The sequence below is a fragment of the Protopterus annectens genome, chromosome 9.part0 (genome assembly GCF_019279795.1).
Source record: "Protopterus annectens isolate FY-2018-M chromosome 9.part0, PAN1.0, whole genome shotgun sequence".
NCBI classification, from domain to species: Eukaryota; Metazoa; Chordata; order Ceratodontiformes; family Protopteridae; genus Protopterus; species Protopterus annectens.
The window spans coordinates 204,156,563-204,183,615 of NC_056743.1; the positions used below are offsets into that span (position 1 = coordinate 204,156,563).

At 39.2% G+C, this 27,053-nt stretch overlaps 1 protein-coding gene across 1 annotated transcript in view; it reads left to right on the forward strand.

Annotated features, from left to right (window-relative positions):
- NUP160 (nucleoporin 160) overlaps nt 1-27,053 on the forward strand; it is a 1,498,284-nt gene that overhangs the window by 1,210,171 nt on the left and 261,060 nt on the right. The window contains exon 31 of the mRNA XM_044082750.1: nt 13,580-13,640. Coding sequence (XP_043938685.1) covers nt 13,580-13,640 — 61 coding nt within the window. The remainder of the gene's footprint in view (nt 1-13,579; nt 13,641-27,053) is intronic.

Below are 27,053 nucleotides of genomic sequence, written 5' to 3' on the forward strand. Positions count from 1 at the left end.
GACTTTATAGAAAGAAGCATATTCATGAGGGATTATTATTACCACTTTTTATGTACAACAGCTTTTTGTTAAATGTCTATTTCCAATTTTTGTTACGTGCATGCACTCTGACAGATTTATCTTTCATACAATATTTTCTTGTCATTTACGTTTCAGCCTATGTCACATCTAGCAGAACTTTTTGTTTTATTGAAAACCCTCAAATAAAAATATATACACAAACTCAATACCTCTAAAACCTGCTAACTTAATAACAACACACAAAACTATATACATCTTCAAATATTGAAGTTCTGCCCCTTAATAGGAACCAAAGTTCCAAACTGACAGCCACACACACACAGACTCGAGCTAAATAGAAAGAAAACATATCCATGCTATACACATGGTAGAACCTGTGATTCTTTTAAGTGTTGTCTTATCTTTATAGCTCTCCCAGCTGGTAAAACACTCGAATGCTTTCAGAAGACATTTTCACCAAGCAATTTCTGTTTATCAGATTGTCTGCTAGTGATGGGAGAACCAGATACAGGACTGTTTACTAGAAAAAGACATTATAATATTCATAGGTGTGTACTAGGTTAATGGCCCCTGGAGCCTTTACAAGCTTAGCTCATAGAAGTGCCCTGGCATGTACCCCCTGACATTAGTTCCCAGTGCCTCTATCAAGTAGAGCCACTGGAGTGATCCCCGGGGTGAACTTTCTATTTCTCATCCACTTATCAAGATTTCTTTTGAAGAGGGCCAGTGAGGTGCTCTGCTTTACATGTATGGAAAGTCTATTCCAGAGCATGGGCAGTCTCTGGGTTATGAGCCTGTCCCTCCAGCATGTTCTGTTTATTGTGGTAATGAGGTTGAGGTCTCGGGAGCGTATGGTGCAGAGGGATTGGGATTTCTTTAGATGTTGCATTCCCAACAGAGTTGGGTCAGATATGGCTTTGTAAGTCAAGCAGAGATCACCTCTTAGTAGACGATATGAGACAGAGAATACCTGGAGTTCTTTTATTCTTTCCGTGTAGGATGTGTTTAAGGCCTAGGATCCTCTTCATGAGATACTTTTGTGGCCTTTCCAGCTGTTGCATATGTCGAGTGAGGTACATGCCAAATGGGGCATTATGCTCTATGATTGGCCTAGTGAGGGAAGAGTAGAGAGAGGTGATGACCTCTTTCTTTCTGGATGCAAAACCCTTGCCACATAGAAGGACTTTCTGACCACAGTGGCAATGTGGTGGTCGAAGGAGAGGTTGCTGTCAACCTGTGTCCCCAGATCTCTTATAATGCCTTCAGTCTTTTCCCATCTATGTTGTAATTAGTGGGGACTGAGTTTTTCCTAAAGGGAGTGATGACGCATTTTTTGGTATTAAGCTTAAGGCCATGGTTTTGAATCCATTCATTGGTCTCAAGTGAGGCCTTTCTGTAGGATGTCTACATCACTTGGGGGATTAATAATGGCTCCCAGCTTGCAAGTCGTCTGCGAACTTGGTAAGCCAGAGTCCCTCCGCATTGGCCTGGATTTCTGAGTAGTAGATGCTAAACAGGAGAGGACCCAGGACAGATCCCTGTGGGACTCCACTCGTGATTGGTCGGCAGTCTGACTTAGTCTGCTACTTTCACACTGTGGGTTCTATCTGTGAGCCAATTTGCAACCCACCTAGTGATATAGGATAAACTCTATTCCTTAGCATGTACTACATCAAAAAATTCAGTATTCTTTTTCATTTACTTGCTTTCTGTTAAAACTTGTTACAATATAAAGCTAATGGCCGTAACCCAGTTATTCCCCTATGCAATAATGAACTAAAACAATGAGTGAGAGGGTCACTTAAAACCAATCAGTGAAAGCAAAAATGAAAACTCCAGCAAAGCTAGAACTTCCACTGAGTGACCTCCCAAACCTCTTGTATCAGAGGCACATGGGATATATGCAAATAAACCTTATGAACATCAGGTGTTTCAGCTCAATGGCAATTCTGAATGCCCATGACTTGTTTCGTCATTTTAATGGACAATTTCAGGCCAATAAAGCCAAACCCCACTAGCTGTGGATATGCATGGGCATTCAGAATGGTCATTGAGCTGAAACGCCTGATGTTCATAAGATTCATTTGCATATATTCCATGTGCCTGTAGTACAAGAGGTTTGGGAGGTCACTCAGTGGAAGTTCTAGCTTTGCTGGAGTTTTCATTCTTGTTTTCACTTATGCAGTAATGAGAAAAAGCACACTCATTTTTCTTCTGTCATGCTCTTTTAACCATCTGCCTTTTGTTTTTTTTTACATTGCAGTGCCTACATTTCTTAAAACTGAAAAAGGAGGGAGAAAGTAACAAAAAGAATAAACAGAAGCACATATTTATATTAGTATCCCCGTTACTCTTAAAAATAACTGAAAAAACTTTATAACATGCAAAGAAAATCATGCACCACTTTAGTACTGTTAAGAAAAAAAAATGTTTTACTTCGTTAACGCTCTCCCTCCTCTTCACTCTCTTGAGTATTTTTCTGAACATTAATGATTTGAAGTAGGGCATATGCTTTAGAGTCCCCTACAAGTTTAACAAAGTCCAGGAAAGTCCATTCTTTCCAGATTTTCTTGTGCTATTCCTGTTCATCTCCATCTACCAAAACCTGTCTCTGCTTCATCTCCAGTGCATTCTCGATTCTTTTAGTCAACACCTGTGCTTTTTCCCTCCTCTCAAGCATTTTCTGTTGAAACACTGGGAAAGTCCCTCTGTGGGCTTTATTACCAGACGTACAAGAAACAGAATCTCTTTCTGTTTCACAGCTCACATTTTGTTAGATAAACTTTTGTATTTCTTCCTCAGCATGTACTAAATCAAAAATGTTTTTTTTTTCCTCCAGGGAAGTATATTTTGAAAATAGCTGGGTATAGCAGTTTGAATCTCATGCCTGCTTCTCAACATTCCCTATATAATGTAATAAATTTATTCAGCTTCTGCCTGGTGTGCATTGAGTAATCATTCTTCACAAACTCTCTGCTGTCTTCCACTTTTAGTACTTTGTCCTTCTGCCTTAGTTTTGCCAAAATCAACTCCTGCTGTTAAGATTGCATTTTTACTACTAAAGGTCTAGGTTGTTTTCTAATGGATTTGGAGTGTACACATGATGTGCCCTTTCAATTAACAATTCTTGTTGTGGAATACCTGTCCAGTTGGTTATTTGTGCTTTCATGAAATTTGATACATTCTGTTCCTTCTAGGTTCTCAAGTACAGAAGAAGATCTCAGGATTTATCTATGTGCGCTGTCCTCTAATTCTATTACTTTTCAAAACATCTCTTGTGTAATCTCATATTCAGCCAGTCTTTTCTTCATTTCGACCTCTGAGTTTTGCAGTTTTATCATCTCATCTGAGTATATATTTAAAGCTTCTTCCATTTTTCCAGCCTTTTATTGTTTGAATTGATATACTCCATCAGTGTTTCATTTATTTTAGTGAGGGTTGTATGCAATTGCTTTATACTTTCCTCAGAGTTACTGGAAGTCAGTCATGTCTGGAGCTTGCACTTCTTGTTACTAAACAGCTACAGTGCTTTTCCCAGTCAGTGTTTTTTCATGACCTTTTGTAGCTGATTTTCCTTCAGGTTCTTCATATTTCTTTTTTTCTCGCATCCAGGTAGTGCACTTACTAGTTTGTTGCTGACATTTACTGAAAAATCCAGGTCCACTGGCTTTCTCTGCTAAGTTTCTGTTTTCACACTTGAAGAGCCAGCATTAAGCTGTTACTCAATGTGCATCCATCGTGGAAGTCCCCGTATCTCATATCCTTCAAAGATGTGTTCATTAACAATTTCTCTACTTATTCTTCTTTTGCCAGTTGCCAGTCCGGCGCCCAAACTTCCACAGAAGGCACACACACACACACACACAAACACACACACACACTCACTCACGCTTAGGGGTAATTTAGAGTGTCCAAACCACCTACAGCATGTCTTTGGGATGTTGGAAGAAACCGGAGCACCCGGAGGAAACCCACACGACCACAGGGAGGACATGAAGACTCCGCACAGAAGGCACTCCAGCCGAGGATCGAACCAGAGAATCTCTTGCTGTGAGGTAGCAACGCTAACCACTGCACCACCATGGCCGCCCATTAACAATTTCGACACTATTGCTTACAAAATAAGCTAATCACCTTTATACAACATGGATTTCGGCAAGAGCACAGCACCTCCACTGCATTACTGTCAATTACAGACAGTGTCAATGTAACTCGCAACTCTAATAAACTTGTATTTCCAGTATTTCTATATCTATCAAAAGCCTTTGACATGATGTCCCACAGCAAATTCCTCAATCAGCTTTTCACCCTAGGTTTGTCATCATCTATTCAGTAGTTCTCTAGCTACCTTGCAAACAGGCACTAAGCTGTAAAATGGCAAGATCCATCTCTGCATACCTTCCACTTCCACAGGTGTCGCACAAGGATCCATCCTTGGCCCTCTGCTATTCATTTTTTTATTTTTTATCAGAAACTTTCATCTTCTTTTGAAGGCGCCTTGATTCAGTATGCAGATGTGACTGTACCATCATCTGCTCTTCATGCACCTTAAGTCACCTTCAAGAAATCACTCAAGTTGTCATCTCCATTGAAACCTGGCTTACAAGAGCACAACTCCTCCTCTTCACCCCAAAACTCACACCCCTAACAAACCAACTTTAAAAATCTTTTCAGCAAGTGGCACTGAAATTGAATCCATCCACCATACCAAACTGTTAGAAGTCAATAGTAGTAGATCATCTAAAATTTGACCTCCACAGCCAAAGCAATATCAAGAAAACCCATCAAAAACTAGGTATGCTATGCAGAAATAAGCATTTTCTGAGCACAAAACCAAAACCTGCATTCTGCCCTCCACCATATGAAACACCCAAGTCTAACCGATTTACAATCCTCCATAAAAAAACAAACTTGAAAGCTGCTAAAACAAAATTGCCAAGTTTTCTACTAATTCATCCTCGTCTATCTATCTCTTTAAATCTCTGCATACGTTTAACTGGCTGGAAACAACCTTTCCTTCAACTTATAACAATGCATAAAATCGTACACAACCATTAGCATGCCCAGCTTTTATCCCTTTAATCAAGATAGCGTTCCCTAAAACTGTTTAATCAGATGACAAACCAACTTCTCACCATAAGTAAACCAAGTTAATCCCCTGGACAAAGTCTAAACTCATACTCTGTAGCAAAAAAATGGGATTCCTCACCACTAATGACCATAACTATGTGACCTGCTCCTCTGCCAGTCTGGCTGAACTTGCTCATAGGTTGGTACTGGGCTATCTGCCCGAAGGCATATATTAGCCCAGCCACATTGTGCGGTATTCACCGCCCCTTTAGTAGTTCCCTAGACCCTTGTACTAGCAGCTAGTACCCTTGGCCCCTATCTAGTAGTGCTGTTGGTGTGATCGCTTGTGTGAACTTTCTGTTACGTTATAAGTTTATATGTTATATTATATGTTTCATTATACTTCACTCCCTGCAACCTAAATCACACTTCAGAACCCTCTCCAGCCTCCTACTTCACTCCTTTTTGTTTTTCCCACTACCTTACCTTATCCACGTCATCTCTGCAGATCTTTCCTCTGCCTCTTTCACTTTCCTCCCTGCTCACCAGTTACCTGAAGACACCCTGCCGTGTACTTTTTATATAATCTCCTTTTCTCTCCGTCTTTCTTCTTTCTACAGCCATAATATGAACCCCTCTCTCATTCTAAGACATCACTCGTTTTCCCCTCACTGTCTCTAATCATGTAATCTATAATCTCTCTCTAAATATCTTATTAGAATTGTCTGTCGAGTTTTTCCTCGCACATTTTTCTCTATCTCATGTTAGTTTTTCTTTGCACTCTACTATGAAACCTGTGTTCTATGTTTTTTCTCATTACAACATTTTTTCACTTTTATGTTTTGTAGTTTAACATGATATTTTGTGGCTTAAAATATGTGTACTTGATTTTTGAAAGACTGTGGAGCTTTTCTCCCCGGACCTCTGGTGAAAATGAGCACTTTCTGGCTCAGTTGGACTGTCCCTGTAAACAGATGTCAAATAAATAAAATACAGTAGTGCATACTCTGATCTTCAGTGGCTTTGTAGGCTAGAGCTAAGAGTTAGACTGCTTGAAGAAAATGGGCATGATTCAAAATGCAGAGATTATATAATTTATCAGCAATGTTAATGTTTGCCTCTTTCTCATCCATGTCAGGAACCCTCCAACCTTACTCAGGCCCATTAATGGCAAGTAAGGCTACACGATCTTCTGATTGGCAGCAGCAGTAAACTCTTGTGCTGTTGGGAAACGATTCCTATTGCAGTCCATACTTCTACAGAGGTCACCAATCCCCATCCCAGAATTGAAGGATCCTCTTTCAGATCTCCATAGTCTCCTACTCAGCCTTATATGTTCAGGAGATATTCACTCAAACTAACGACAACCTCATCTCAGCAGTCATATACAGAACCCAATCGCCTATCGTATCAGAAATAAACATTAAAATTTTTGCCTTAATGCATGCCATCTTAATAATAAAAGGACCAGTCTTGAAGGGTCTCTGATAACAGCAAATTATCATATTGTTGCTATTATCAGAAACCTGGCTGAAGGATGATTGTTGCCCTTTTTCCTTTTATACAGGCCAGCTGTTATTTATATCTAATGACAACAGAACTGGGGGTCTGGGGGCAGTGCTTCAATTGTAATCAGAAGGAATACCCCAATTACAGTTGTGGATTACACTAATTCTCCTGCTAAAGATGAGTCCCAACCTGACTGGTTTCTCACATCGTATTTACGTAAACAAATATCACATAAATAAATATTAAGTGAGCATACTCAAATGTAGTTTGCTGCAGTTTGCATCTTCCACCCTCTTCTCTATTTTACATAAAACTCTACATGTGTTCCTTAAAAGCTGCATAACAGGTAGTGATTTCAGTATCCATGCTGTTGGGAAGGGGAGACTGCCTCTGAAAGAAATGTTGCAGCAATTAACCTGGCCCAAAAAATACAGTCTCCTACATGAACCAGTATTAATAAACATACAAAACAGGTGCCTTCTCACTGAAATACTCCCCTGTTCTCTGAGTGATGACTTGCCCATTAAATCTATTTAATCTTTTAGAACATAAAAAAAAAAACTCTTCACATAATCGAAGGAAGATATTTCCATAGTAATAAGCTAACACATTTCAACAACTTACTAAGTGCTGTAGATGGGTCCAAACCATAAGTCATATCTGAATTCACCTCTGCTTTAGAATTTTTCAACAAAAAACTGACTACAATTTGGGATAAACTTTATCCCCTTACAAAAAGAAGGCTTATATTTAGTGTTACCCATGTCCTTCATTAAATATTAAAAATAAAATTAAAGCTAGAGATTCAGCCTGGAAGAACTGAAAAAGGAATGCCAACAATAGAGAGCTAAACTAAACTTTTCTGAATGTAAGGAAAGAACCAAGAATTGCAACAAATACTGCAAAAGCCCTGTACCTTACAAAAATGAAAGTAAACTGGTCTAGACCCAGTCTGTTTTGGAAAGAATGAAATATACGCAACAGGGACATTAAATACCTCTTCATCTACCAAAAATTAGCCAGTGACATTGAATCACTCGACCTTTGCTAATAATTGTTTACTTTTTGCAGTCCACTGTAACCGACAAAACTTACCTTTTGAACAATTTACTCCCCCACCAGTGAAGAATAAGAATCTTCAGACCCTGATTTATACAGTCTATCCTCTTATGCAGCAACCTTTCACTTTTCTGAAATTGCGGTAAAACACGCTAAGTCCCTTATTTTTAAAATCAACAATTCAGTATCTAAATCCAACAGTCATCTTCCCACCTTCCTTAAACTTGCAGCTGAAAGAAATCACTAAACCCCTTGCTCAGATCTTTAAACTCTTTCACCTAAGGCACTTTCCCACCAGCATTCAAACACACATTTATAATTCCTCTACCTAAAGTCACTTCTAATAGGCTGAAGGATTACAGACAAATTTTTATCCTGCAAACTAATACCAAAATATTTGAAAAAACTTATACAGGCAACTACGTAAGCACATCAACAGCACTGGCCTGTTATGTGATGCACAGCATGGCTTTCACAATGATTTTGGTACCTTTACTGCTCTCGTAATGGTCACTAATGCCACTTACTGCAACCTGAATAAGGGATTTATTACTGCAGGTCTCTTTGTTGACAAGATAGTGGCTTTTGAAAATGCCAACCATAACTACCTTTTCAACAAACTCAAGACTCAGTTTTGGAGATAATACCATTTGCTGGTTTCACAGCTATCTAAAAGGACCTTCCAAGTCTATAGTAATGTCTCATCCTCTACTGCTATTAAACTTAATGCACGTGTACCACAGGAGTCTTTGCTAGGTCCTCTTCTCTCTCCCCGTTAATGATCTCCCCCCTAGAGTTACCAAGTCTTTAGTAATGTCTGCAGATGATATCCTGCAATCCAGTACTAGCCACTCTGACCTGCAAATCAAGATAGAGGACTGTTTCATTCAGTTATGCACAGAGTTCACTACTAACAAAATACTAATTATCCCCAAGAAAACCATTGTCATGGTCTTTGCCATAGCCAAGAAATTACCCACTATTCCTGTTAATCTCTTAACAGATCTTAATGGGAACGAACACCTAATGTCCCTGAAAAGAGGAACCTTAACCTAATATTCGACCCTGCCCTTTCTTTTACCACACAAACAGATTTTGTAACTAATGAAATCCTTGCTTACTTAAAACTGTTAGTCAGTCCCCTCATTTCACTCATTTTTGGTGCCCTTTGCCAAAAATATGTTAATACCTAAACGTGTATGTGGCCTTCCTTTCCTCGTTGTACATTCTTACCACAGTACTCAGAATACAGACTCATTATGTTAGCAGACCCTCCCCCCAGTGTATCATTGCAATTTGCTAAAAAAAAAAAAAAATCAAAATGGTTTTCAGTGCTTCATAGAGCCAGTTTTCTTCTAAGTACTCTAATGATTTGCAAGGTGCTAAAACAGTGTCACTCATCCACTTTGAGTAAAACTACCTTAACAAGACAACCCTTATGTACTTAGTACAAAGGACAATTTTTCTCTAGTACATTCCCCATTTAAAAGTGCTGTATGAGAGAGCCTTCTCTAGACTGGGACCTGCTACCTAGAACCACCTGTCTACAGACACCAAAAATATAGAAACCATTAATAGCTTCAAAGATGCACATAAAGAGCATTTCTCTACTGAATCAACCTACAACTGTTAACACAACAGTGGTTAGGTAACTTAACAGCTAATGTCTTAAATAATAGAATGCATTTAATAAACTGTTCTCAGCCTCTTAATTTTGTCATCTTGCACTCAAATATTTGACATGCGTATATGAGTTTATATATATGTAGGAGTGCACTGTATTTTATATCTTGGCTAATCTGTGTGTGTGTGTGTGTGTGTGTATATATATATATATATATATATATATATATATATATATATATATATATATATTTTTTTTTTTTTTTTTTTTTTTCCTTCAGTGAACTCAGACTGGGTCTTATAATCTTAACTATCTGCTTCCAGTCTTTTCATTATGTTTGGAATTTTGCTATGTACTGTGGTGGTGGTGCTGCGGTAGCGTTGTCGCCTCATAGTAAGACGTTGTCCTGTTTGATTCTCAGCTAGAGCGTCTTCTGTGTGGAGATATGCGTGAACCTTCGTTGAAGTTTGTGCGTCAGGGCTGGCAACTCGGCATGTAAAAATCAAATGCCAATCATTAGCGGACTGGAGTTCCACTGTGGCGACCCCTAACCAGGAAAAGCCTAAAGACACAACAACTCATTTTGTATGTAATATTGTTGATTGAAAGATCACTATATATATTCTGCTCTTTGTTCTCGGGTTGTGGCAGGAAAGGATCAGTAGACCAGTCCACTTACCCAGTGAACAAATATAAATTTTCACCTGGCGTTATTATTTATATACTGTCTGTATAAGTCCACAAGATTTGAATAACGCTAGAGCGAGAGCTTTGTCCACTTGATATGATTAAGTTTTAAGTATGCTGTTTATTGCTTCTGATGCAAATCTGAAATGTTGACAAGCTTGGTGAAGGAAGTTCTGGCTATATACTTCTAAAGGGATAGTGCCATAGTTTTAAGTATGGGCACATGCTCTTTTCTTGGGAGACTGATAGCCATTGTTTGTTACTATTGATCTGCACTTCTCTGTCTTTAATCCACTGTAAACGTAAAGTGTGCCTTTTTTATTCCTAACAACTTTTTCATCTAGTGTAAGTTGACATTTAGAAATCTGTGAAGACAGGATCATTAAAGTAATTATTTTTTACATTTTCAGCAATATATATATTTTTTTTCATTTTTGTCTTCTCATTACCCTAAACTGCATCTGTGCCACTTCTAAATGACAGACTCAGTGTTCTGTTAAAAACAAAACCCCTGAGCTCTAGATTTTCTGCCTGAGTTCATGGTCTGACCAGTAAATTTACTAAGTAATGCATTGATTTTCTTTTTTTTTTTTTTTTTTTTTTTTAGATTTCAGATAAAGATCTGGTTAAAGCAGAAAGTCTTCCACTCATGAACATGCTATAGTACAGTTTAATTCATTTTGGCTAAATGCATGCTTTGCCTAGAGCAGCCAGTATATGTTTGCAGTAAATAAAAGAAACCTATGGAGGAGATTGACATGAAATGGAAATTCTTCTACATAGTTCAGTTAACTACACTACTATATAAAAAATGTCCTTAGTCTGTTGAGTAGGTTACACATTCTGATGAAGTCTTATAAAAATTGTGTTTAGGATGATATGGTTCCTCACTCATTGAATTTTTTTAAGCTGTTGAGTTAAACACCACTGTTCTTCAAGCTTTTTTTTCTGTTTACCACCACTGCATTCTGCAGCTGGTCATCAATTTCCACCAATGCCTTTTATCATTCACCAGGTCTGCTGGGCTCTCTTGGACTTGATCTGACAAATAGTGCTGTTGTGGGAAGGCGGCACCCTTAGTCAATGTCATATTGCTAATGATAAGTGTGTTTTAAGCCCTGTTCCCCACACACTCATCTCTGTAATGCCCCATAGGTGAGACATGCGGTGATGAGCCATGCCAAACCACCCTTCATATCCACAAGTGCCTGACATCTGCAAGCTGCTCCAGACACCTTGGGGAGTACTTCCCTGTGGTTTTCCCTGACCTCTGCCAGGGAGCTCCAACTGCATTGTGTGCCCCAGGCACCCACCCCTTTCTTCTTCATGTAAATGACAGGCATACCTGACCTACCTGCTAGCATCACAGATGCCCAAGCAGCTAATCAAATTCAGGTTAATTGTGTCATCTGGGCTTTATCCTTGTATGCCACACCACTGGCTTCTTGAACCTTTTTAGTGTATAAACTATGTATTGAAATGTTTCTTGGATATCAGATTGAAGTGTTTTAGAACTGTAAATATTTTTGGCCTTTAATTTTACTTGTTCAGTTTGGGGCCCAACCTTAAGAATTATTGCAGGTTCTTTGCATAGTTAGGTCCCGAGGGTATGTCATTCAGCCCGGAGCTAAGCAGTGCCATGGCATTTTTCTTGTGTATGAAGTGGTCATGCATGTTTTAGACCTTTACTGTAAGGTTGGCAACAATGTACCAAATACATAGTCCCACACAGAATACTAAAGTAATGTATTTTATATGTTTTTTTCTTTATCTTCTCAGCAATCCAAAATGAGTGTGTATCCTGTCCTGAAAATGGGGTCAGTCCTGATAACAGTAGTTAATGGTGGTGTAATCAAGAGAAAGGTTAGGGAGAGATGTTGGAGATGACACTGGGAATTCTTATTAGTGGGGGATGCTTTTTTTTTTTAATACTTTGTGTTACAGGCACTGGATATTGGGTGATTGTTTACCTGTAATAGTCTAGACTGGGAATATTGTTTTGTCTAGCCTGCATGTTTTCATGTCATTTTTAATTGGTTGGAGGGTGATGATGAGAGGGAAGATAGTGAAATGGAAAGAAATCAAATTGCTGTTTCTCTTTTTCCCCACTGCTCACCTTCTCTGCAGAACCCTGCCAAGTGGCTTCACTACCAGTAAACCCACTCATCCCAGTCATTCCTGCCCAAGAAGCACAATCTGATCATTTTTTCTTTCAAAGTTTGGTGGTGGAGAGTGGGCCAGTGAATGTGTCCTGCTCTGTAGCCTACTTCTAAAGCTCTCTCCCCTTAGCAGAAACATCGAGTTTCACAGTACTACTGGTCTTAGGAAGGTTTGTGTGGTGCCACACACGTTTGTGCCCTGCTTCCTGGAATGTTAATTGCTACTCACTGCTCTGCACCTCAATGGATTGTGCTGCGTAAGTATAACACCCAGTGCTCCTCCTTGGTTTCATCAAAATGACAAGCCAGAACCACCTCTGTCTCCTCAGGAAGGATAAGTTTGCATTGGCCATTTATTCCCATCCCCTCTAGCACCCTTGGCACTAATCAAGTATGGGTCCTCTGGGACATAATCATGGTTTCTTTCCTCTGTGCCTTGAAGGGTAACTTTTTTGTTGTTTTATAGAAGATGTTTTTCTTTTGGCTTTGATTACGAATAGCTGGCCTGTGGTGGAATGTGTACCTGCACATACCAAAGCTAAGAATATCTGCTCTATCTGCTCTACAAGACTGGATAGTGTTCCTGTGTAATATATAGGTTCATAGGTTCATACTAGGCTATCTGCCCTAGGGCATTTATAAGCCTAGCCAGAATGTGTTTGGCTTTCGCCACCCATTTTAAATTTATTTTGCTATGCCCTTTTTCGAGGTTATAGGTTCATACTAGGCTATCTGCCCTAGGGCATTTATAAGCCTAGCCAGAATGTGTTTGGCTTTCGCCACCCATTTTAAATATATATACATATATACTGTTTGAAAACCTTATTCAGAGACTGAGGAGGATGTTAAACAAAGTATATGTTTTATAAGGGCAGTCTTCTTTATTTCATGCGCTGATCACTGGCAATGGTATTAACTTATGGTGACGGTGACTACCAGAAAGTACATACATATGACTGAACACCAGCTATACAGTGCATGGATCTGAGCCAGATGTTTTCAGGTTTGCCTACCTGTTTTTCAGCATATCATGGCTGGTGTTTTAGCCTGAGCTAGACGAATGTGTACATGTCCTTCAGAAGCTGTTCATCAGTTGTATGTGTGGATCTAATACTGGAAATGGCTTGCAAGCTTTTCCATCCAGTAGATTCTGATAGATTTGCTGACAGTGTGTAGTGATGAACTCAAGTAGTAGCATTTTCTTTCCTGTTCTCATTGTATGCACAACTTATTTTGAAAACCTTTGCATACTGAGCTGGGTTTCACCTGAAAATGTAGCCCAGGTTGTATTTTAAATTTCCTCAGGTCGGTGTAGTCAGTCAGTAAATGTTAAGTAAATAACTTACTGCTTTAAGAGATGTAGAGGTCTTGAATTTCTGTAACTTTTTCTGCTGAGTGACTTGCAGAGGATTTGATGCCACTAATTTTTTTTTTTTATTTTTTTTTTTAGTTTGAACGTCCTGGAGCCTCCCCAAAACGTACTCATGATGGAGAGTATGCTACTGTTCCAGGTAAGACTAATTATAGGGTAGTGGATGTGCTCTTCATTGTCATTTTTAAATGGTTTATTATAAAATAGTTACACTAATGGCAACTTGAAGCTTAAACATGTTTAAAGCAACTGTGATGTTTTTCATCAGTGATTTGCAAGTTTGCCGAATTTAGTGAAGTTTAGCTAAAAAAAAATAATAAAAAAAAAACTCCCCCAACCCACCTATCCTTTTTGGTCCTTCTCTTCTGCTTGTGAAGCAATAGTTTCAGATCTTTGTCCCAACAAACCAGTGACACCTTCTTCTTTAAGTAAAAGTCTGTTTATTCCACAGCGAAGTAAAAATCAGTAGGTTCCACCATAGGAACTATGCGCTAGGAGATTTTATGGTGGAACCTACTGATTTTTACTTCGCTGTGGAATAAACAGACTTTTACTTAAAGAAGAAGGTGTCACTGGTTTGTTGGGATGTGGTTTGTGATATTCATTGTTGTTTTATTGGAAAGCTTTTTCAGTAGCTGAATGTTTTTGATTTCCTCTCCTGAACTTTCTAATTCAGCCACTTTTTTTTCGTCTTCCATTCCAGTGCTTTGGGTCACAGGCATCTCACACTGGTGCATGCTATGACTTTACTACCTTTCTTATCAGGGCATAGCCAGCCCTTTCAGTTCACCTGTCAGTTTATTCTGCATCTCTTTGGTCCTGACATTTGTTTAGGAGAATTTCCTGAGCTGAATTTTAGAAAACACGCAATCCACCAAAGGAATTGCATGTTTGGCAGAAGAATAACTAGGACACGTTTGATAGTGTGTCTACTGCTTTAGAGAAAATCTCATCAGGCTCTGCCATAGTAGTTTAACCTAGGCAATTGAAGGTGTAAGCAAAGCTACAGACGTATTTGTCTGTCAAGGTGACAGACATTGAGATGACCCTTTCAGTGATCATCAGAAGGATTCCTCCGAGTCCTATGCATTTGGAGCATCATGAGAAAATTAGCTGTACAGAAGACAGCCATTGCTTGCACTAACTGAAAATAAACTGTCCTGCCATTTGGTGTACCTGTCCTTTCATGATGTGGTGGCTGAATGCCCAGTAATAAGACAAGAGTCAAAAACATTTTGCAAGCTAAGTGAACAATATGATCAGTTTTCTGTGAGGTGATGTGTGTGATAAGTTCAGAGTGCGGTAACATGTATTATGGTCCATCACTGACCACTTTAAAGTTAATCTCAACTCTACTAAGCATGTCTGGTACTATAGACATCTAAGATGGGAGGCAAAACTCTCTCATACAACCAAAACTAATCCTATATAGAGGTTGTCTGTGACACTTGCATCACAAATACTGCACAGGGTAAAGACCCTACACATAAAACTACTTATGCTGAAGAACTTAGAGGTAACCTTCCTGAAATAGTAAGGCCTTCTACCCAGCACAATCAAAAAATGGGTCCTCAGCCATCATACCAATGCTCCCCTCACCAAACTGAGTAAGTAGAGACAGTCACCTTTTCAGGGCTAGGGTCAGTCAGGTCGCAAAGGTACTGAGTTCACTAAACCCACAGGTACCAGTTTGACTTTGTCATAGTCCATGTGGGTGTTAATGACCTTGAGATATACCTCCCTTGACCATATGAAGCGAGACATGATCGATCCCTCTGATTATGTCTCAGGCAAGTATGAGCCTAGCACTGATCAGCATACTGCCTTCTCCAAAGATGATGCCACATTAGCAAAAGAAAATGATTGATTTTAACAATTGGCTTAGCTTCAGGTATCAGTCCAAGAGGGTACAATATTTTATGGCCCAGGAGGACATGGTTGACATACCATGCTGCTTTACCAGGGATGGTTTGCACTGATCCCCTCTAGGCTTTCGGATAATGACCAAGACCTTTTCTAACAGAGAGTGTCTTTTTTAGGCAGTGCCAAACTGATAAACCTCCTAACTTAACTGAACTTACAAAGGAATATCTGAAGGTGGTACTGCTCAGTGCTAGAAGTCTTAACAGGAAACTGCTTCCACAAGCCTTCCTCTCCATGGAGAGTGCAGATGTCTGTGTCGTAACGGAGACATGGTTTAAAGTCATGGAGAGTATCCCAGCACTGCAAGCTTGTAATGCCTTTCACACTGTTAGACCAGCTACTGCACAGGAGGGGAACTAAAGGTGGAGTCTCAGTTTATATTAAAAACAAACGATATAAACAACCAAACGGATAAAAGATGAACCAAACTGCTCGCACAAAAAACAAGTACAACTAAAAATGAAACACATGTGGTTAACGAAATATGGCGGTCTTAAAAGCAAGTTTTTTATTCCGAACTGGTGGCTTCATCAGACCATAACATATTAAAAATATAAGCAATTTTTTATATATATATATATATATATATATATATATATATATATATATATATAGAGAGAGAGAGAGAGAGGTTCATAGGTTGGTACTGGGCTATCTGCCCGAAGGCACATATTAGCCCAGCCACGTTGTGCAGTATTCACCGCCCCTTTAGTAGTTCCCTAGACCCTTGTACTAGCAGCTAGTACCCTTGGCACCTATCTAGTAGTGCTGTTGGTGTGATCCCCGGTGTGAAATTTGTTACCCATCCACTCATCAAGGTTCCTCTTGAAGAGTGATAGTGAGGGGCTCTGTCTTATGTATGTATGTATGTGTGTGTGTGTGTGTGTGTGTGTGTGTGTGTATATATATATATATATATATATATATAGAGAGAGAGAGAGAGAGAGAGAGAGCTTCAGTTAAATAACCAATAAAAACTTACTCATTGAGTAAAAGTTTTTACTGGTTGGATTTAGTTGAAGCTATATATATATATATATATATATATATATATATATATATATATATATATATATATATATATATATATATTTAACTGAAGCTCTATATATATATAGATATATATATATATATATATATATATATATATATATATATATAAATAGATATATAGATATAAAATATAATCTTACTTTTATTTTTAATATGTTATGGTCTGTTGAAGCCACCAGTTCGGTGGAGAAAGTGCGTACCTGTTTTAAAGAATAAAAAACTTGCTTTTAAGACAGCCATGTTTCGTTTAATTGCTTGTGTTTTGTTTTTAGTTGCATTAAAAAAACCTCATATCCAGACGAGTTAAAATGAATGACCCACTGGAACTCCCATAAACTTGGTCTCATATCATATCCTTGCAACCTATAGGATCCCCCTCCATGTCCCAGCAAACCCATGCTGCCTATCTGTGTGCTGGAGTCCCTCACCATTCAACCCAATATTGTCTTCATGGGGGATATCAATTATAGGTTCATAGGTTAGTACTAAGCTAACTGCCTTGCGAGTCATTTTAAGCCTAGCCAATTATCCCCTGTGAGACTCAAACCCTGCATCTTGTATTTGTAATGCAAACACCTTAACCATTAGGCCACCCTCCTAACCCTGTCTATAGACTAGGAAACCTAAACCACTTCTAATGCGCAAGCACAGCGATTCCTAAACTTTAATACCAACATCCTGGAACAGTTAGCCCATTCTCCCACCAGGGATATAAGCATCCTTTACTTTGTACTCACGAACAAGGGAGGGCTATGTTCCTCATCCAATATTATGTCCTCGCTCATCAGATCTGACCATAAGGCAGTATTGCTTGAAATAAAAATTAAATCTGGGGAACCAGCAAAACCAAAAATCTTTAGAAACTATTATAAGGCTAACCTTTCCCTACTAAGTGATACCCTGGCTAAATTCCAAGCACCCCCATAATTAGTAAACACCATAGCATGTGCTGAGCTATTTACAAAATCCATGTACAGCCATACTGATAGCTGTATAGAGCGAGCTGTGCCCACTCGTATATTAAGCATAAGACAAACTCAAAAGACAAGCCACCCTGACAGGATCCCAATATAAATCGGTTATACAACAAAAGAAAAGAAAATCCTGTCCAACCATAAGAGGGGGAGAAAAGCCCAACGTACTAAAAGCCCCTTAAACAGTCTCTAAACAGACAGCTAGGGGGTTAATTAATACTTCAAAGGCTAAATTTCAATTAAAAATAGCCTCACAGGCAAAGGACAACCACAAAGCCTTCTACAGGTATGTCCGCAACCTCAAGGGAACTTTTTAGCAATGAGCAGAACTTATTATAAATGGAATCACCCACAATGAACCGGAGGTCATTGCCAACTTTTTGGGTGACAAGTTCATCTCGAATATCTCCTCCACTCCCCACCCGATAAGCCAAAGAAAATACCTCATACCACAATACCCCCAACCATTTCTAGGAAGTAGGCTATTAATGCACTTTCCAAGGCCAGAAACACTGCATTGATGGGCTTTGATGACATGTCAGGATGCTTACTAAATAGCATGAAACATGACTTCTGTGGTCCACGTGAATCACTGTACACAGCCTGTAGTTGAGTACAATGCTCCCTTCGGTATGTACCTGATCAGGTATATTCAGCAACTGGAATGACCTTAAAGGTTCCTTACAGAAAGAATACAAAGCATAACAAACCTGCATTAAGAGTGCCTTAAAGCCCTTTCCCTCTACACAGTCTCCAGTAGATTGCTAAGGAGTGGTCTATGCTTGGCCTATAAGGCATCTGCAAATGTCCTAAATATTGTAAGTCAAACAATAGTAGAGTTACAAGGTCGAGGGAACTGAATTTTGTATGCGATAGAACACGATGGAGAGACGTATATGTGTCCCAGAGATTGCTCCTCCTATGGAACTGGCTTCCCATCCATGTGAAGATGAGTTTGTCTGCTACCCAATTTAAGTGCAACCTAGTCCAGTTGATGGGAATAGGAAATTTACAGTGTACCTGGCACCCATGTCCCTTATCGACAGAAGTAGCTTATAAATGTCCGGTCCTCAATGTTCTGTTTGGATGCAAGACATTATTTTTTCAAGAAAACTTGGCTAAGCTTGGAAAGCCCCCCCCCCCCCCCCCCCGAGTTGTTGCTTGTAAACAATCTATTAATCTGTATATTTGAAAAGACATTGTAATTAAACTGTTCCTTCCTCAGTGTCACATTGAATTCTGAAAAAGTCCATCTGTCTGGTTTATTTAATGAGCTTTACATAGAGAATTTGACTGGACTGTTTAAAGTACATCTCTGGTCATCTTTTTGGAATGTTTATTACTGCATTATTCCTTTACTTTGAAGATGTATCTTAAGAAGCTTCTCTATGTACCGCTTTACTGTCGCAGTTCATAGGATCTTAGGAGGTTACTAGGTTATCGACCCGGAGATCATTTCAAGCCTAGCCGTTTCATCCCAGTGTAATGCCATAGAAATGTTAGTTAACATCCAGGGTTGCATTTAGCAGTGACTACCCATGTTCAGGAGGGTTGTGGGTTCTATTCCCCTTAAGAATTTATGGTACCCCATCCGCTCATCCAGATTTCTTTTGAACAGTGTCATAGAGCTGCTTTGTTTCACATGAATAAGTCTATTCCAAAAACATGGCAGTCACTGGGAGATAAACAGACATGCTGCAGGGACAGATTTAACTCGCAGGCCATATTTAGGTCCCTGGAATGGGTGGCCCTAGTCCCGTTTGATTTATGATTATGCAGCAAATTCATTAGGTTTGGGTTTGAGATTGCTCTGTAAGCCAGGCATAAGTCTCCCCTGAGAAATGTATATGATACAGAGTAACTTATTTATTTTTTTATTTATTTTATTTTTTATTTTACATTTGTTGACCGGGCTAGTCTAGCTGGATATATTCATTTTCAGTAGAGGCCCGGGGAGAAAAGCTCCAATATTAATTACAAAATTGCAAAACAAGTATTATTGTGACATAAACATATTATTAAGTACAATGAAATTTAACATAAAAATTGATAAAAAATGCGTTGAGGTGAAAAGGGAAAGGTATTAGAGATATGAGGAAGAAAAAATAGAGAAGAAGTGAGAAAGAAATAAGAAAAAGAGGAGAGGGTTAGTCTGGGTTAGTACAGGAGCAAAACCCAGTGTTTATTGAGATAAAGTTTTAGATTCCTTTTAAACAGAGGGAGTGATGTGAGAGATGAGATCTCAGATGGAAGCTTATTCCATATTTTTCCAACAGCATTGGAGAACAAGCAATCACCTGCTAAATTGTTAGTTTTAGTAGTATGGATCAGAGGTTTATTAGAAGAGCGCAGGTGTCTCAGGTTAGTGTAAGGTGTAATGAGACTGGAAAGTATTGGGGTTTTGCTAGGTTGGTATAGGGTCTTGTGCACTATAGTAAGCTGTTGGAGTTTGAGTAGATTGGGGAGTTCGAGCCATCCTAGTTCTTTTAGGTTCAGGCAGTGATGGGTCCTGAAAGTAGATGCTGTAGCAAATCTAGCAATGATATTATAGGATGTTACTAGTTTAGTGAGGTTATTTTTAGAGAGATTGGTGAGGCATAGAGTAGGGTAGAGATTAGGTGGGTTCTAGCTATTGTGGTCCTTGCTAGTGGAGTGAGAAAGGGTTTGATTCTATATAGTGATCCTATTTTTTTGTTAACTGATTTTATAGTATTGTTAATGTGAGAATCAAAGTTGAGATTATTGTCTATAGTTATTCCTAGTAGCTTAGTGGTAAGATCAGGCGAGATAACTGTACTGTTGTTGGAAGTGAGAGTGAAGTGTAATGGAATGGACTTTCGGGTAGGTGAGAAGAGTAGTAGTTTAGTTTTCTTAGGGTTAAGGAGCAGGCACAGTTGAGAGAACCATTGTTCTACAGTGTTAAAGGCGTTTTGGGTAATACACTGGAGTTCAGTTTGAGAGGTGGCTGTACAGATTATTGTGGAGTCATCTGCGTATTGAATGCAGGTGGTGTTAGGGATAGCTGTTTGCAGGTCATTGATAAAGATGGAAAATAGAAGAGGGCCTAGGATAGAGCCTTGAGGAACCCCTACAGAGATAGGAAGGTGATCAGATAGTAAGTTTTTCCAGAGCACTGCCTGTTGACGGTTATTTAAGTATGATGTGAACCAAGTAATGGTAGGAGTATCAAGTGAGAGAGAAGTAAGAATGTGCAGAAGAAGTTGGTGGTTAACCATGTCGAAAGCTTTAGATAAGTCAATGAAGACTGCAGATGATAGAATATTTTTATTGCGGTTAAAGTTGATTGAGTTAGTAAAGGAGAGCAATGCAGTGGTGGTGCTATGGGAAGGTCTAAATCCATGCTGACAAGAAGCAAGTAGGCTGTTTTGGAGAAGGTGGTTAAGTAGTTGTTTATGTATGCATTTTCCAGTATTTTAGCAAGAGGGGATAGGAGTGCTATAGGACGATAGTTAGAGAAGTCATTGGAGTTCCCACCTTTGAGGAGTGGAATAATATAAGATATTTTCCAGATAGAGGGAACAGTTCCTTCTGTAATAGATCTGTTTAAGAATATAGAGATGGGATAGGCTATAGCTTTGGCAGCTATTTGAAGGAACTCTGCAGGGAGTCTTTCGGCAGAAGGGGTGGTAGGTTTTAGTTTATTAAGGAGTGAGAAGATAAAGGAGGTAGGAATAGGTTCAAAATGAAAAGCAGGAGGTGGAGTAGAAGATGATGTGGGCAGGTTTGAGGTGTCAGGTGACTAGCCAATGTTTGGATAGCATTTGTGAAGAAAGAGTTAAAGGCATTAGCTGTTTGTGAGGGATTGTCAGGGTTGGAGCCTAGTGGGTTGGGTGTGACAGATTGGCCTGGGGAAAGAAGATTATTAATACTTGTCCAGAATTGTTTAGGTTGCTTGTTAAAGGTTTGTTGAGTTAGGAGAAAATAGTTCTTTTTGTCTGTCAGAATGGCTATTTTTGTACTGTTTCTAAGTTCTTTGAAGGTTTGGCGGTCAGTCAGATTTTTAGTAGTGCGCCATTTTGCCCAAAATTTGTTTCTAAGAGTGATTTTTTTGCCTGGTGTCATTGGAGAGCCAGGGGGCTGGTTTAGCTTTGGTTCTAATAGTACGTAAAGGTGCATGACTGTCTAGAATGGATAGGAATGTGGAATTGAAGTGTTCTACTGCTTCATTAAGGGGAAGAAGGTTTAGTAGAGACCAGCTACATTGTTTTAGTTCAGCTAGAAAGAGTTCAGAGTTAAATTGCTTTTTTGAGTGTAATGTTAGGACAGTATTAGGAAGAGTTAGGTTTGTTCTATGTCTAATAATGTAAGTTAGTGAGTGGTCACTTAGATCATCCGGAAGGGTACCAGATGTATAGGTTTGGTGGGGGTTATTTGTAAGTATCCAGTCTAAGGTAGTTTCATGGATATTGATTTTATTAGTTCTGGTAGGGCTATTGATAAGTTGTGAGAAGCCATATAAGTTTATATGGGAGGTGGGGTTTATACTTTTACAGGTATTCCAATCAATGTTTACGTCACCTAGGATAATTGTTTCTTGTGGGAGGTTGGAGGAGAGCCAGTTAAGGATATTTTCTAGTGTAATAATGTTATTTCCTGGGGGAAGGTATGTACAAATAATATTTATTGCTTTACTTTTGTTGAGTGGAAGCTTTAAGCAGATAATTTTGGTATTATTGTCAAGGGGTAGGTTGGGATGTATAGTACTGATTTGAAGGTTAGCTTTTTATAAGATAGCAACTCCTCGTCCCTTTTTGACTGGGCGGTCATGTCTTATAATATTATATCCTAGTGGGGTAATTTCGTTGTCTTTAATGTGAGGTTTAAGCCATGTTTCAGATAAGCAAAGAATGTCAAATTGGTGGACATCTAAGAGGGCATTTACTTGAGCAATTTTGTTACATGTACTATGAATGTTAACATGAGCAACTGAGAGTGTGTTGCCAGGTTTGGCAGTTAAGAGGGTACTAGTTATATTTTGGTAAGTGTTTCCTGTAGAATAGTTATGGTGAGGGCCAGGGTTAGGATGAATGTCACCATCCAATAGAGCATGGACAAGTAATAGTTGTTTAGTCTGGAGAGGTTTATAGAGGCAGACTAGTGATTTTTTTATTTTGAGGTTGTAGAATTTGATGTGTACAAGTCTGTGGTATTTGGGTAGTTGGTAGCTAGCTTTATAGGTTAGGTTTGTGGAAATAGAGATTAAAGGGAGTATAGCTGTAGAGGTGTGTGAGTAGGGAAAGGTGAGGGAGTAGTGGATTGGTTGTTCATATGATGTAAGGAGATAGGTAGTGGCTAGAGGAGTTAGGAGAGAGATACAGGAAAGTAGTTGGAGTTGTGAAGGGATAAATAATGTAGGCATTTCAAAGTTAAGGGAGATGAGAGAGGTAATAAGGGGTAAATTTGTAGCAAAACTGAGAAGTAGTAGTCTGACCTGAGCGAAAGGAGAAGTTTAAGTTAGGTAATAAGTGGATGTGAAGTGATGCTAAAGGGGTTGAGGGTGTTAATAATGAAGTGTATTTGATTGGAGTTAGTCAAGTGAGGGTGTGTCCTCTAGAGTAATATATGTAGGAGTAGTGGGGGCGGGTGGGAATTGGGGGCAGGGTAGGGGAGCGGAGTGAGCCCACAGGGCGAACGGAGCAGGAAGAGCCAAGAGAGCAGTGTGATGGAAGACAATCAGTGAAGAAAGAGAGTGATCCAGAGGTAAGTCTAATTGTGGGGACTGTATAAGAAAGCTCAGAGTCAAGTGGGAAGGAAGTCAGGGTGAGGACGCAGAACAAGGGTGTCTTATGACTGAGGGGAGTGAGTGGGTAAGTGAGTCCAAGAAGAGCTGAGAACTAGTGGAGAGGGAGAGAGTGCAGTAAAGGGGAAGGCAGTTTAATGCAGAGAGCTATGCTAGTGACACTTTCTAGTGTGGTGCAAGGTAATGGTAAAGAGAGATCCCTACCTAGTTTGGTCAGGTTAGGGGGACGTGGAAGAACAAGAGAATGTAGGAAGGAGGATAGGGAGAGGTAAGACTTATGTAAAAGAGCACAAGTGAAAGGCTGAGGGGGGGGGGGTGTTGGCTGCTGGCTTTCCTGCCCGAGAAGCTTGTCTAGCTTAACAGAGTCTAAACAATCATATGGATAGAATTTATATATGTATGAATCAATACATACTTTCACTTTGTTTACAAAGGGAAAAATTCTCTCAGTGAGCTGTTTAGTTATTCCCTTAGTTAGTACAGGTCTTCAGAGGCATCCGCCCGGGAAAATGCAAGTGTTTGACACAGGGACAGTCTGGAACACAGAGCTGGTAATAGATAGAGAGACAGAAAAAGGTGGTAAGGCAGGCAGTCCAATATTAAGGAGCAGGTAAAGAAGTTACATAAACCCAGTAACAGCTGTAACATCAGTTAATGCAACACTTTGTACATTTATCACACTTCCATAACTGCAAAATAAAGCTAGTTACAACTACAAATTCAGGGTGATGCTAAGCAATGGCATTAATTAACAAGTTATGCAGGGAGCTATAATAAAATGGGAGTAGAAAAATCCCTTAGTAAATCAGCAAAAAGACTTATTTATAATAGCATATTTGATTAGTTTAATATCCTTCTGAAATACACAGTCTGATAAGAGTGGTTCACAATTACATTAGTTACTAAGAGTTAATTATAATACCATAAGGAAAAAAATTATTAATTGTAAAGACACTTTGCAAAACACAGTATAATTGGGTTAATTGTGGGGATAGCGTCTGTTGATAGAGCCCCACAGTAAGAGAGGCGCTAGATACAGATCACTAAGCATGCTGGTTATATGGCGCAATTGGATGTTTCAAAGCCCAAGGTTAGAAGATTAGAGGGGAAAGTAACGAGTGGCAGTAGAACTATAGTGTGGAATAGAGGAATAACAACAAAAAATCTACCAGGCACAGGAAAAAGGCTGTATCCTGCTAGGCAATGTCTGTAAAGATCGATGTTATAGGCAAATAATCTTTTAACAGATTGTAAGGTAGTTTGAGGTGGTAGTTCTGCGACTGAAAAAGCGCTACACTCTTAGGATACAGGGGCCATACAGAGCGGCTAGGCATCCATGACATATCAATCTCTCACAGCCAGAGGTGAAATATAGCTGGACCGAGTTAAATAAGTAGGGAGGTGGGTTGTAATCAGCTTGGGATGGTCATAACTGCATAGAAGGTGGTAAGGTTATGTCGGTTCCGTAGGAGAAGCAGCGCGTTACACAACCAAGGTACTGGGGCAGTTTGTAGCAGCTATGCAAACTCTACTAGGCTATAGCTGCTTAAACATAAGGACTCTACGTTGTACTGATATAGAAAGTATTACTCTTTCCCAAGGTTAGCAAAAGTATAAAGCTGGCCCGTATGCAAACAACTAGGCAAGTACTCTAAGCCATTAAATGCTTGGGTTAAGGGTTTCTCTATCTGGCTAAGTAGGATAGATTAAGGGACTCAATGCCGTGCTAATCAGGAAAGCTGCACCTTATTCCTAGTAAGTGCAGTGAGAGTGTGAGACCCAATATGAGGGTTACTTAAGCGATTAAGCTGTGTTCCCGCTCTACGTGGGAAGAGGGTGCAATTAAGTCTAAGCAACTGAATGCAGGAATATAATAAATTAAATTAACAGGAAAGGTACACACTGACTCAGTAGTACATAGATATGAGTAGGTAATCCTCAATAGTCTCCACAGGCTAAACGCCCATCCATTAACAGCGTTATCCAAAGACAGTAATGGCCACAAGCTAGTGTGAGGCAGCAGTGACAAAAACAGTTAAAAGTGAGCGTTTGTATCAAAGATATGCTTAACAGTACGCAAACACTTCACTTTGTAGATACCAGCGATTACAGAGTCAACTATGTTTATGAGCAAGTAAAAGTTAGTGCAAACATTAATAAAGTTAATATACAGCAAGGAACATTCAAATAAAAATCGCATATAGTTAACTCTCTTACTGTAAAACAAGCACCGGAGCAAGGCGAACTTAAATCTACTTTTACCATCACCCAACAAATAAAACTATTCTCACCAACTTACTATTCTTAACTACCACACTAGCCTGTCTTACCATACCTTACTCACTTACCTCCTTTGAATATCTTTCTCTATCTGAACAAAACCATTACAGCCAACAAACTTTACCATCTTCATTCATCTTCTCCCTTAACCACAGTAACATAACCTGTTTCTCTAACTATATACTACCAAAATTCCACAGAGCAACGCACATTATTTACTTCCCTACCAAAAAGACTTTTAATAACCTCTATAAACTCCTCAAATCTCTACAATACCCCCAGCAACACCCCCTCCTAGACGGTGACATTCATCCAAACCCTGGCCCCTATACTGACTCCACCACTAACCCTACCAATTTAACAGTACCTATAGTTTCTACAATTATGAAACCATCTAACTCCCTTCTGATAGCTCACCTTAACATTAGAAGTATTAACAATAAAATTTCCCACCTGCATGCACTCCTTGATGTACACTCATTTGACATTCTATGTCTTACAGAAACCTGGCTAAAACCATCTACTTTAGACCAGGAAATTAGCCCTCCTGGCTATAACATCCTCAGAAATGACCGTAAAATCAAAAAGGTGGAGGTATAGCCATTCTCTATAAATCTAACCTCCAAATTTCCCCCGTTAATGTGCTTCCATCATTAGACACCAAATCTGAAATCCTAACTATCAAACTCCAAATCAATAACTCCAAATCTATCTCATTTGCATGTATCTACCTCCAGGTAATAATACCTATTCTCTTGAGAACCTGCTCAGTCACCTCTCTACGCAACTACCCCAAGAGACCATTGTACTTGGTGACATTAACATAGACTGGTCCACTTGCAGTTCTCTAAACCCTACCAACCACATAAACTTCTTTGGATTCTCACAATTAATAACAACTCCTACGAGAATCCATAAACCTAGTAACAAGGAAACTACTCTGGACTGGATCCTTATTAATACCCACCCTGAATCTTATACTCCAGGAACCCTCCCCGACAATATCCGCGACCATATGCTTACCTACTTTATTAGACAAAAAGTCCATATTCCAACTACTCATAATCTCAAAACCTCCCGCTTAAAAAAAATTCTTTAATCCAGACAGCTTCTTAACCGAATTGCAAGCATGTGACTGGTCACCACTAACCTCTCTAGAACTAGACGAAGCTGTTACCTACTTTAATACTAACTTTCTTCAAATCCTAGACTCCCATGCACCTTATCGCTGCACTAGAATAAAAACCAAATCTGCCCCTTGGCTCACAAAACAAACTAGGCAAAAGATACTACTCAGAAATAAAATCTGGGCTAAATGGAGATCTACCAAATGTCCAACAACCCACCTCCAATTTAAACAGCTAAGAAATGCCACCAAGAAGGATATTCTTAGAGACAAAAAAGATTTCTACCTTCATCTCCAACAAACCAATCAACAAACTCCATAAAAATTCTGGTCTGGGATAAACAAACTTCTTCAGCCAGGTCACACTACTACTCCAGACCCAACCGGTTTCAACAATAACAACTCCAACCAGATCCCCGATGCCTTTAATAACTA